The sequence below is a fragment of the Odontomachus brunneus genome, unplaced genomic scaffold, assembly GCF_010583005.1.
Source record: "Odontomachus brunneus isolate Ranch 3 - 2012 unplaced genomic scaffold, Obru_v1 Obru_scaffold_112, whole genome shotgun sequence".
In the NCBI taxonomy this organism is placed as follows: Eukaryota; Metazoa; Arthropoda; class Insecta; order Hymenoptera; family Formicidae; genus Odontomachus; species Odontomachus brunneus.
In genome coordinates, this window is record NW_022639562.1 from 464081 (window position 1) to 478125 (window position 14045).

A 14045-nucleotide genomic window follows, 5' to 3' on the forward strand; every position below is an offset into this window, starting at 1 on the left:
TGTAGCATTTTAGTGCTGTCGCATCGATTTGTGGTTGACAGCAAGATGCGCAGAAAAATGTGAAACAAGATACCATCATGAAGATCATGGAGATATGCATATTTTGCACGTTTTAAAACATATAAAATCATGAGTATTACATCGGTACATAGTTCAGTCGAGATCCAAGCAGCAACAGATACGGGACACATGCAATAAATTGAACGGCTAAAATGGAGACAAAATCAAGAAAGATATCGATGGTGCAATTTTTGCGTGACAAAGAACTCGGTTTGCGGGGAATAAACAAACGCGGAGTGAAGGAAAATATTGAAGTTCTCAGGTTCTACTCCCAAATTTGCTGGCCTCGTGACTTAGTGCTGGAGCACATCAATCAGATAGTGGAAGATGCACGTAGAATTGCGACTGAGAATGCATATGAAATAAATACTGAATTGAAGGAGCTTATAATGCATCCAGACATCAGAGTGCTGAACAATAACTTTAACCTTCAAAATTTCTATATAAAAATTCCGGCAGGTAGTGACAAGTTTACACGTATAGTGTTGTTCCATGACATACATTTCTACGATAATTCGTGCAATGATGATATCATTCGTCAATTTAAATTTTTTATCGATTCGTCAATTTTAAAGATAGAGCGACACGATAAACGCGAACTCTGTATGTATTATATATGCGACCGCCATATATAGGAAATAATATATGGTGGTTTAAGAAAAAATTGCTCAGAATTTCATTCTCTATAACATATTTCAAAAAGAAAAAAATCGAAGCTGTGTTTATGCAGTCTTCTATTTTACTTTTAGATGTATCGTGTGGGACTAATGGTGGTCATCACAAATGCTATTTTAAAAAATTGATTTTTACGCCGTTTTTAAAAATAGTTCACAAAATATTACATAGCGCCACCATTTTTTAATATTTAAAAAAATAAAATCTAATTTTAAAATAAAGAAAAATATGATCTTTGCAATAGAATAAATACGACTTTTCTATCTTTTTCTGTTTTTCCGTAAAAATTACGAAGTTAAGCTTTGTTTTGACCTGTCCATGCAGATGTGTCCTCTTAACGTGTTTCTTCTTTAAAAAATTTAAATGATTATAAATTGAAATATTTAAAGAAAATAAATTATAGAGCAACATTATTGAGCGACATTCAACAATAAATCCTATCATATTCTTACCATTTAAATTGGTCTGAAACATTTGCATAAATACTCCATTAGGTGCCAATTGATGAAGAACGCATCTAAGAAATTGATGTGCTACGCTGACTGCACCACCTGGTAAGTGCATGTTTGTTTCACTTTGCCAAGGATACATGGCATTAAGCGCAATCCTGTCAATATACCAATATTTTATTATCATTTAACGATAATTGGTTTATATGTTCTTTGCAAGGATAATAATGAAAAAAGAAAATAAGTAATATATGAATCTTGGACATAAAAGCGAGTGATATATGTTAACTATGTTATGTATGTTAGCTATGTTATACATGTGTATTATATATGTTATTGTTATACAGGGTGTCCTACTTTAAATTCTCCAGGCAAAAATCTCGAAAAATATGGAAGATACGGAAAAATCTTTCAAAACTTATATGTTTCGATAGAGAACATAAGATGGTAGTTTGACATTGGGTTGCGCCGCCAAGATCAAGTCGAGGTCAACTTTGATTTTTTAAATAGAAACATATAAGGTGTAGTAAAAGGAAATCCATTATTTTTGCATGAAATTAAAGGCTTTATTTAGCATAGTTAGAATGATCCGATTTAGGTCAAATATGTAATGTTTTGTTCGATAACTTGTTGCCATTTTAAAGATAATTCCATTATGCCTCTCTCATAGAAACCCTTGTCCCTATTGGCAAAAAATTGGGACAGTCGATTTTCACAAGCTTCTCTTGAGGCAAATTTTTCACCAGCAAAATCATTCGCCATAGAGAGGAACAGGTGGTAATCACTTGGTGCTAGGTCCGGACTATAAGGTGGATGCATAAGAACCTCCCAACCAAGCTCCCGGAGCTTCTGGCGAGTCACTATCAATGTGTGTGGCCTGGCGTTGTCCTGATGGAACACAATTCCTCTCCTATTGGCCAAAGCTGGCCGCTTCTGGGCGATTGATTCCTTCAGACGCTCCAATTGCTGACAGTAGGTCCGAATTAAGAGTTTGGCCGTAGGGGAGCAGCTCATAGTGGATGATTCCCTGCCAATCCCACCAAACACACAGTAAAGCCTTCCTGACCGTCAATCCTGGCTTGGCCACCGTTTGCGCCGGCTCACCGCGTTTCGACCACGACCGTTTTCGCTTGACGTTGTCGTAAGTGACCCACTTTTTCTCACCAGTCACCATCCGCTGCAGAAATGGGTCGATTTTGTTGCGATTCAGCAGCAATTTGCAGATGGAAATTCGGTCCATGAAGTTTTTTTGCGTTAACTCGTGTGGCACCTATACGTCGAGCTTCTTTTTGTATCCAGCCTTATTTAAGTAGTTCCAAACGGTTTTTTGTGCAATGTTTAGCTCCTGGGTAATCGAAACAGTGCTTACATGACGGTTGGACTCGACGATTTCCATTATTTTGTCGACATTTTCGACAATTGGCCTTCCAGAGGCGTGGTGCATCTTTGACATAAAAATTACCGGAACGGAATCGACGAAACCGAAATTGCGCGTGATTGGCTGTTACAGTATCAGGACCATAAACACTATTCACATTTTCAGCCGCCTGGCTTGCGTTTTCGCCTCTATCGAAGAAAAACTGTAAAATATAGCGTATTTTCTCTTTGCTGGTGTCTATCTTTGACGCGCGCTCAAACAATATTGAGTCAAACGACCACAAAATTGTCTGAGAAGTTTTTTTAGTACGAAATCTTATCTTTCTAACGCCATCTAGCGTAAACCGATTGCACTTATACAACGCGAGATACACATTACTAAAGTCATCTATTGGAAAAATAATGGATTTCTTTTTACTGTACCTTATATATTTTTTATTATGGAATTTTATTCTATGTAAAGAAACAAATAACTTTTGTTTCAAAAAAATTTTATACGACCTCTATTTTTTAATATATTTACGGAAATATCTATAACATTAATGGTTTCAATAATTTTTTACTCGAATTCTATTCAACTTTACTGAAAAATAGCAAGAGATAAAAATTATCTATTTTTTTCTTATAGAGCTGAAAATTTTTAAAGAATTTTTTAAAACTTCTTTTTAGTACTTCAAGAAATTGCAAGAAAACGCAATACTAAAAAGTTAATTAAAAAATTCTGAAAAAATTCTCAAAGTTTTATGAAAAGAAAATAAATAATTTTTATTTTTTGCTATTTTTCGGTAATTTGATAGAATTGGAGTAAAAAATTATTGAAACCAATAATTTTGTAGATATTTCCGTAAATATCTTAAAAATAGGGGTAGTACGAAAAAATTTTTCAAACAAAAGTTGTTTGTTTCTTTACGTAGAATAAAATTCCGTAATAAAAAATACATATTTCTATTTAAAAAAGCAAAGTTGACCTTGACTTAACCTTGGTGACGCCACCCAAAGTCAGATTGACCAGATCAGTGAATAGATTATTTGAAACTCTACAACTTTTGTAGGAAACATTTCTTTCGGAAATACTTAGTTTTCGAGATATTTCACTGGTCCGGGACTTTTACTCACCCTGTATATGTTAGTTATTATATGTTAGTATATATTATTGCGCCCGCGTTACCGGAGATGCATCGGTTTCGATAGTCCCGGTATAGAGAGACAAGCAAAGGGGCACGGTTGACAACCAGCAGTAAACAACAGCTGACGGAGAGTTGACAGCGAGTCATTGTCGCGAGCGGACATGTTTGGATTGTATTGATATTAAGTCTATATAGTCGTATTTTGCTGTAAATAATAAAGCTTTTCGTTCTTTTGCAATTGTGACTGTCCATTTCTTCCGTGCACGATCGCAAGTGTAAGCGCGAACGCAACAATATGTTAGCTTAAAAACAATATGTTAGCTTAAAAATGCGTCAATATTTACTTGGTCACCACGCCGAGTATTTCTGGCAATAACGGTGCTGCTAAAGATGGTTCTCGATGGATAAACGTCCCTAGAGTTATTATACATAATCCAAGTTCTTCATCAGAATACTCTTCTTTGATCGTTCCACATTCCGAGCACCTATCGTAAACACAATCATCACCAATACGGAATAAACTCTGCTTCAAATTAAAATCTGCGTGATACGCCTGCTGAGAGAAAAAGTCTAAGTTTTGTTGAACTTGTGGCCCAGACCTATTGGACGAGAAAAAATTTATAAATTAAAATTTATAATTATTAAAATTTATAAATTAAAATATCATAATTATTTAAACAACAATAAAAAGAATGAATGTTTATTTATTGTAAAGATATAATAATTTGTTAGTGAGGGAATTTACCACGACTCTGGTCGTCTTGCGTCAGTAATTGTGTCTTGATCTGTGTTGGTATTGGTAATCTTTAGCGTCTTATCACGTTGAATACGGAATTGATCCTTTGATTTAAGTTTTTGATCATAATCCGTTATTTTCGAAAGAAAATCTCCCGAATCAACCGTTGGCGGAGACGATTCCAGTGCCAACTGTTTGATCAATCTTCTTGGACTTGGTGATCTACTCGAATTAACTTCATTAAACGCCGGTATGAGTGACGTTGACTGTAAGTAAAAATAAAAAAATATAATGAATAAAATGAAGCCAGTGGTACTGTAGTGCTACGATGCCAGGTGCATAGTATATATGGTCCCAGACTCTTTTCTGCAATTTTTGTGAACGTCATGCCGACACGTGACGAGTGGAAGGATAACGCGTCGCTATCTGCGCTTATATCGCCGCGCTTCCCTTTGCCGCGTGCTAGTATTGGGCTACACTAGCTCGAGCGCTCCTTCTTCTACCAATCGATGTGCGCTTTTTTCTTAATCTTTCACAATTAAAATTTCCACTGTTATTGCAAATATCGCAAAACAGTACAGGACTTTTATATTTATTTTAATCCGTTCTACGTTTCCACAAAAATTGCGAAGGAAAGTATGAGACATCTTGTATAATAAACATGATAGATTAATAATAAATCTGTTAGAAAAATAATAATGTGGAGAAAAATAATAATGTGGACAAAAACAACTTTTCTTTCGCCACTAAATCTAAACATTTTCGTCGATGATTTCCAGATTGGTCCGTATTTTTTGCCACCACGTTTAAATGGCAAAATATACGCTGACTTTTTAGAGACGGAGTTGCCGGTACTCCTCGCCGATGTGCCTCTTCGCACACGAGCGCAGCTGATTTTTCAGCACGACGGAGCTCCTGCGTACTTTTCTCGACAAGTACGGGATATATTAGACGCCCGTTATTCTGATAAGTGGATGGGTTGTGGTGACTCAATCATTTGGCTGGCACAGTCGCCAGACTTAAACGTACTAGATTTTTTTGTATTGGGTCATATAAAAAATCTAGTCAAGCATCGACGTAATAGTAGAGAAAACGAGATACGTGAAGCTGTTGTTACAGCCTTCGGTACTATTACTCTGGAAACGGTGCACCGTGCAACACGCAATATTGTTCGAAGAGCCGAATTCTGCGTACAGCAGAGAGGACGACACTTCGAGTAATTTTTGCATTAAATAATGAGAGTGGATTAGGCCTACTGGGGATACCACTATAAAAAAAAACGCACCGTACTATCTAACGCTAGGTGGTGAGGAAATGATTGCGCTTTATTATTTTTTGCTACGTGAATCCGGGGAGTCATGTGAATCTGTCACGGAGGACAATAATTTTTTGGTGCGTGGCCACATGCTACGTATCGCTTGTTATTCCGCCGCGAAATCAGCTGTTTATTTATCGTTGCTAAGAGGTAAGCTATTTCTTTCACACATAGAGCCTGTCTTACCGCTTCTCGTACGCTGATTCGTTTATACATTTTCATTAATTACGGAGTAAATATTGAGAAAATTTCAAAATGGTGTATAATTTTTATGATTATTTTGACCTGTTCTACCTGTACATAGCGGTTGTTCAATCAGTTACCAGACACCCTGTATAGAGACTGGTATAGGAATTCTATTAAGAGCTCTAACTTCCAAGTCCTAAAGAACTATGTCTGCTATAATGAGGGATAACGATGATCCCATTGGATTGCCAAAAGTTTGTTTAAAAATTATATCATTCAACTTAAAAAACGTTGAATTCCAAACAAAAGTTACCGTGACCATAAATTCGTCACGAGGGATCTTCGTGTATTCCGCTTATAAATCGCTAACGATTGTTAATGCCCGAAATAGCCAAGTCTGTAGGAATGTTGGTAAACAAAGAAACCGCATCTAAGGAAAGGAGCTCGTAGTGTGTGTTGCGACGTAATTTTCTTTCTAACCAAGGCGGACGACCGTCTGTCCGCCGCATCTACAAATTACCGCAAATTCCAGCCACTGCCCGCTATTCCGGACGATATTATTAGTTGGGCGCCAGGTATGGTAAAGGCCATACCTTCTCACCAATAATCTTCGCGACAGTATGTTCTGCATCAATATCGGCAAGGCGACGGGACTCCACGGGACTGGTAGCTCCTTGGGAATTTGAGTCGGAGATGGGATGGGTTTTCCACGAGGATCACTAGGATCGAGAAAAAAACGACTTCGGTCTGTCGGTAACAGTTCTTTATTCAAATCGGAACGCCCTCAATCCGAATGTTTGTTCTCCAAAATTATGCCAAGTTCTCGCGTCGATACGATAACCGGTATCGCTCGCAACTTCTGTCTTTCATTCGTGAGGCCACTCCGCATGCGACGATCTCAACGATACAGGACTAGTACGATACTATACAAAACGAGTGGAAAGTCTTATAAAAGTCAGGCTTCTCTTCGCCACTGTCCCCGGGCCTTACGATCCTCTGCGCTGCGTCCGGTTCCTTATTCTGTGGAGGTGGTGAACTTCGGCCGTCTCTTTCATTCCTGATGTCGGGTCGCCCGTGACCACTGACCACTAACGCCTCGTCGCGACGATAATTAGTGGTTTGTCGGTAGGCGAGTCGATACTATGCTCTCCGGGAGCTCTTGATAGTGCCCGTTCCGGTACGTCACGAAAAAGAGACAAAAACTCGGTACGATCGTATCTCAAACTCCGAACCGTTCGCTAAACCGGGATCGAATCTAATCTCTCTTTTGTCTCTCCGTTATCGGTATTATTTACTTTTGTCTCTCCCTCTCTGTCTCGTTCTATTTCTCTCTCTCTCTCTCTCTCTTGTTCTCGATCCTGTCTCGCCGGGATATTATTGTTTCCGCGGCACTTGCCTTGACACTGTCGGTCTTCGTCAGTTGTTGCGGTCCCTTCTCGTACCTCTCCTTTCCGCGTTTCGCAGTGTTACTGTAACCAAACGTCGCCAACAGCAGCCAAAATCGGATAACAAATTCTTATGTGACGAGAGTTAAAGTGTCGTTACTTGTGTGCCATTTAAACGGCGACCCTCCGCGAGAGCGATGCGATCCTTTATTTTCTTCGGTCCCTCGTTGTCCTGCATCTTCTTCCTTTCGTGGTCGGCAAGGTGAGCTGAGGGCACAAACTTGGGGACGCACTGACCATCCCACTTAATTAACCTTATTCCTTTCGCTAATTGTCACGGCTATGTATGACTGATATGACCGCGGAAAACCGTCAATCTTATTCTCGAAAATACGGGAGCGCTATATAATCACTCCAGGCATGCGCGAAATTAGATAGACGAAACCGCGTATTTCTTGTGACAGGCGCCGTCAGGGCCGCCACGTCACAGTGTCAATTCTAATCAAAGAAAATTTGGAAACAAATTTAAAGCTAATGGAAATTCTACTTTCAGGCGGTGGAATACTTTTGATGATAATTTTATGTAAAAATAAAGACAGTAAGAGGAGTAGCAAAGATAGTAAAGAGGACTATTAATAGGTGAAATAATTATCCGTAATGGGCAGTTGAGTTTGTGGATTTTTGGCAATCCATATGCCTGGGGTAGAACTTTGCCTGTGCAATTTAAAGTCTTATACTCAGAGGCATTTATATATGAATTTTATTTCCACCTAACTAAAATTTCATGAAGATCATTAGTCAGTTTATTAATTGGATCACGGTCAATTTTTATATAAGTATTATTGCCATTGAGGACTTGACCTCTTTAATGTCATTAAGATTTCTAATGGAATTTTAGAATTTGATTGGTTTCACAAATACATTTTCTCAGGCAGATTTCTGAATTTCCAGTCATTCCACCCTATATGCCATAAAATTAGTACCATTTATGGACAGATTGATAGGACACTTCTTTTAACCCTTTGCGGCATAGGGTCACTCCTGAGTGACACCTTTTTCTGTACACTTTTTTACATTTTTGAAACACTATTTAATTAGTTTTAATGACAAAAAGCATATAAAATGTATTAGAGAACATCCCTTCATAGAAATAAAAAAGAAAACAAATGTTATTGTTAATTAATTGAACGTTATAAATAAATTAATTTAAAAATAACGATTTTTTTTTAAATAAATGTAATTCTGAGTAATTAACAGTATAAAATAATCTGAAGATGATATCTAGAGAGTTTTTGGGGTCGCTAATTACGAATCCGGTGTCAGTTTTTAAAAATTCAAAATGGCGGATCCAAGATGAAAACTGCCCCAAACCGAAAACGCCAAGTTAGCCTAGACTGCTCTACTCATAGTTTCGCTTGACACAGTGCGGGTAATGTCAGTCAGGTAATCGTACATTACGAATTTGATCTCAGATTGCAAAAATTCAAAATGGCGGATTCAAAATGGCCTACCTAAAAGTGAAAAATTACCCGATCTTGATGAAACTGAGTACTCAGAGGTTTTCGGGGTCGCTGATTACGAATCTGATCTCAGACTTATAAATTCAAAATTCAGAATACATAAAGTACCCAGTTTTATCTCGATCAAGTAAATTTTCACATTTCCGTCGGCCATCTTGGATCCGCTATTTTGAATTTTCAAAATCTGATTTCAGATTTGTAATCAGCGACCTCGAAAACCCCCGAGAACTCAGTATGATCAAGTTTGGGTAATTTTTCGCTTTTCGGACGGCCATCTTGGATCCGCCATTTTGAATTTTCAAAATCTGACTTCAGATTCGTAATCAGCGACCCCGAAAACCCCCGGGTAACAATTTTCAGCTGTTTTCCGTGTAAAGAAAAATGTATGCCGCAAAGCTTAATACGCTACGTTAAGCCATCCAAAATAGCAGGAAAAAAATATTAAACTATTTATTGATATCCTCCTGAAAAATGGTTATCCATTAGATTTATTAATTAAGACAATTAAACATCGCCTTCCTATTCTTTTCCAAAAAATTTCCATGATCTTCTCTGTTAACAATAACAATGAGGATACGGAAGTTAAACCATCCTTTCTTACGGTACCTTATTTGGGCGAAATTTCAGAAAGTTTTAAGTTATTAATTATCATTGACAATACAAGATTAGCCTTTAAATGTTTTAACAAATTTGACCATGATATTACAGTCTATAAAGTTTGTTTACCCGATCCCAGCACAGTAATGTAGTTTACAAAATTAACTGTTTCATTTGTGAAATGTCATATGTGGGACAAACATGTAGGAATTTAAAAAAAGAATTTCCGAGCATCGCAGACCACCAAGAGACAATTCATCGGCTCTTTCTGCAGTGAAGTCACATCAGTTAAATTATAACCAGGAAATTGACTGGGAAAATGTAAGCATTTTGGACATTGAATAGTTTTACTTTAAACATTTAATTTCGCAAATGTTATATATTAAAAACAGAAGATATATTAAAAACAGAAAGAACACGGTCTAAATAACCATATAGACACGGAATATCTGGGTCAGAGATACTCGGAAGTTCTTTCAAAGCTTTTTGAAGTTTAGTTTATGTGATACTGTAATTATTACTATTATTTCTTTTCGAATATAATATATAATTATACAAGGTGATTCATTTTAATCATAACAGTGGAATATCTTGAAAATGAAACAAGTGACAAAAAAATTGTTCAGACGAAAATAGTTTAGAGGGAGACGTAAAACGGTGGCATTGCTTTGACATTAAGTAGTCGTTTGAAGGTCATGTGACGGTCATCTTCAATTTCTTAAATAGAAATCCCCATTTTTTTATTGCATTTTTAGATTGAGCTATTCCAAATGAATATCTCTCGTATCTTGATGATTTTTTGTAAAATCAATAGTTTCCGAGATATTTGGATCAGAAGAACAAAAAATGGTACAATCGATTCCTGACTGTGTAAACCGCTCTTGGAGCTATTCAGGATCAACGACGTGGACGTAGCGGTAATCTAGTCGCTTTGGGGTACTTGATTTCCGTGAGTCCTCTTGCCTCTCACGTTTGGGGTGCTTGATTTCCGTGAGTCCCCTTGCCTCTCACATTTGGGGTGCTTGATTTTCGTGAGTCCCCTTGCCTCTTTTACATCCCAAATGGGGCAAGGGGACTCTCCCGAAGGGATTAGATTACCGCCACGTCCAATGTTGTTGATCCTGGATAGCTCCAAGAGTGGTTTACACAGTCAGGAATCGATTATACCATTTTTCGTTCTTCTGATCAAAATATCTCGGGAACTATTGATTTTACAAAAAATTATCAAAATACGAGAGATATTTATTTGGATTAGCTCAATCTAAAAATGCAATATAAATGGAGATTTCTATTTAAGAAATTGAAAATGACCGTCACGTGACTTTCAAACGACTACTTAATGTCAAAGCAATGTTACCATTTTACGTCCCCCTCTAAACCATATAATTTTTGTCTGAATAATTTTTTTGTCACTTGTTTCGTTTTCAAGATATCCCACTGTTAAGATTAAAATGACTCACCCTGTATAGCCAATCTCTCCAACATACTTGACATTGTTTACTCAGACATCATGCGACAATAAGTTTAATCTCGCGACGACCAGTATTAAGAACATTTGGCATTATCATAACGGCAGCTCTGGTAAATTAATATCTATAATTTCGTTTCTGTTCCTTTTTTTTCTTTCTCTATAATTGTTACTAAAACATTGTTCATTAACAGTATTGTTATGTGGTTTGAATTAAAATCTCATTTAGCATTCTTTCATCTGAGAAATTTGTCAACCAATTTATCTACGCCACATCGTCCTTTCAAAATATGTCGGTTTTATAACATTGCCTGACGTGTAAAGAGAGAGGAAAAGACGGAAGTATTTGTAATTTAAAATCTTGCTGTTAACAATTTATTTGCTTTCGATTTATGTATATAATTAGCTAACGTATTATTTCTGTTTATTATTTACTGAAGAGGACCTCATTTACTGAAAACGGGTCGAAACTTATAATTTTGAAAAAGTTAATTATACTTTTAATTGTGTAATTGGATTTTTATTTTATATGATAGCACTCATAAACCAGTGTTTTGGCTCTAAAAACGCCTTTTCTTTTAATAATTTGTTTTGATTATATCTAAGTGCCAATAGTATTTTATATTAATGTCGTATATATTTGATCCTTATATACATACTACCAATCTTACGTATTCGTTGATGAGGGCAGGTGTGATGGGCACGGTAGGGGGCACGTTTGGATATATTTGTTCTCTTAAAGCACTCCCGTTTTTTACTTGTTTAATAAACTCCTTTCTTGCAATGACAACATGAAAAGCTTTAGCTTAAAGTAACGAGCTGACGCGAAAAATCGCTCTATCCGCCGTCCATTGAAACAATACGGGTTTATCAAAACCCGTGTGAAGACGCTGTTCTCATTCCACCGTCCCCATTTGATCAGGACTTAACATATTGTCCCTTGAACATATCCTCCCTAACATATCCTCCCTTGAAAGACATTGACTTCCAACATAAAATAAAAGGAAACAAAATAAGAGACGACAAACGTATTCAAATTAGAATTTTAAATGGTTAATTATCGCTAATATAATTATTCGTCCACGGGCAGTATGCATATCTTAGATAAAGCCCTCTTAGTTTCGCCAAATTGTGTACGCAATATAACTACTCAAACTGAATTATCTTTATTATAAATTAATTCTTTGACTCTGCCGAGTCTTCATTGAGTTGGAGGTCGCGAATGAGTACTAACACTCTCGGTTTTACGTGCGGATTGGGACAAATGCGTTTCCATTTGGTTTGATATTGCAATTGTAATAAATATTCACCAGATCATCGCTTCCAAATCCCTAAATGAGTTGAGTAAGAAGTTGATATCTGTTCAAGCGGTTTACAGGTAGAAAAGTAAAGAAAAAAGTAACATCCTTTTCTGGTAAAGTAACAATCGATGACCCTATTAAAAATGCCCTGGCGTTAGCGCTATAAAATCTTGCGGGTTATTGGACATTGGTGACAATGGTCGAGAATTCAAAATAGCTTCTTTTTGGTTTGCAACGAGGCGTTTGAAACCTCGTCACTACGACCCGACCAACCATCTGTCGGGCTGTAAAACAAGGCGCTAAACTCTAAACAAAATAATTATACCGCTGGATCACGATCGCGCCGCCGATTGTCACCCGAATGGGGAACAACATATGTGCGAAATCAGCGAGTCGGAGGGTATACAGGATGATCGGAAACAATCGCATTCAGTTAATAATATCGTATTTTTGAGCGAATTTTAAGACTATTTTTCCTCTTGCAAAATGTTATCTGAGGCTTAGTTGCTGAACTATAAAGATAAATAGTTAGCCTTTCACAGGCTAGATACGGAAAGTAGGCAGGGGCGGCACAATTCACCGTCAGCACAAGCGTTGGGCAATATACAAGTGACAATATTCATACATCTTAGCTTGAAGACTTTTAACGTCAACGTAATTGTGCATAATAGTAAATAAATTATTTTAATTTACAAGAGGAACACCAGGTGACTGCTCCTGGGATTTTGATGCGCTTTTTACAGGCTGTTCTTGGGCGAAAAAAAAACGACACGTGTCTGGCCGTTTCAGCCAATGGACCATAGTTTTGAAGAAATCGATTTTTAAAAATGACCAGTCACCTGGTGTTCCCCTTGTTAGCAGAATATAATTATAACATAACGTGTAAGGATAAAATTATCAATTACAATACGAACTTTACAATACGAACTCGTCGGTTTTCTCAAATGTTAGAATATCTTATGGTTTGTACGATTAATGCCTTGTTCTTTTTCTCGTGCTTATATTTAAAATTTGTCACACATGTAAAGTTTATATTGTACCTAGGACATGTTCGAGTGTGCGAAATCAATTTACTATTTTACCTTTACATGTTATGTTATAATCATATTCAACTAAGTTGAAATAATTTATTTATTATTGTGCACAATCATATTGACATTGAAAGTTTTCAAGCTAACAAAAAATCCCACGTAGGTGGAATCCCACCTCCGATTTCGATGAGCTTCAAATATGTTGTAATCTAAACCAAAAGAGGAGACATGTACTTTTTTATACGCCCAGGTGGACTTTAAGAGGGCAAAACACCCCTTTGAAAAAATCGGTTTTTTCTTTAGGAGCATGTTTTGTCAAAAGTATAAGAAATAGAAAAAACTTTTTAAACAAAAATTAAATAGTTTTAGGAGTTTGCAACAATAAAATCAGATATTTGAAAAATGTAATGATTGCCAACAATTCTCCCATCACTCAATAATTTTTTTTGTAATTTAAAAATTTTGTGTCTACCAAATAAAGTATATTTTATGCCGAATCCAACCATATATAATAATATGATTGTCCGATATACGGACTTGTTGAAAAATAAATGGAAATATCCCCATATAATCGTAATGCCATTCGTAGCCGATAATATAAGCAACATGTACACATACTTCCTCATAATAATAGGTCATTAGTATTAATATGCAGAATATATAATCAAAATACATTTCAATAAATAAGGACGATAATAATAATAATAATAGAAGTATACACAATGTCATATATTAACAAACTCATATATTCACATTGTTTATATAGAGGACACACACACACACACACACACACACACACACACATATATATATATATA

The 14045-nt window shown here is 36.4% G+C and overlaps 1 protein-coding gene across 11 annotated transcripts in view; it reads right to left on the minus strand.

Annotated features, from left to right (window-relative positions):
* Positions 1 to 14045, minus strand: part of LOC116849333 (protein unc-79 homolog) — a 736358-nt gene that overhangs the window by 136172 nt on the left and 586141 nt on the right. For all 11 annotated transcript variants that reach the window (XM_032826384.1, XM_032826380.1, XM_032826379.1 and 8 more), the window contains 3 exons: positions 4434 to 4690; positions 4033 to 4287; positions 1188 to 1342 (listed from right to left, as the gene is read on the minus strand). In XM_032826384.1, coding sequence (XP_032682275.1) covers positions 1188 to 1342; positions 4033 to 4287; positions 4434 to 4690 — 667 coding nt within the window. The remainder of the gene's footprint in view (positions 1 to 1187; positions 1343 to 4032; positions 4288 to 4433; positions 4691 to 14045) is intronic.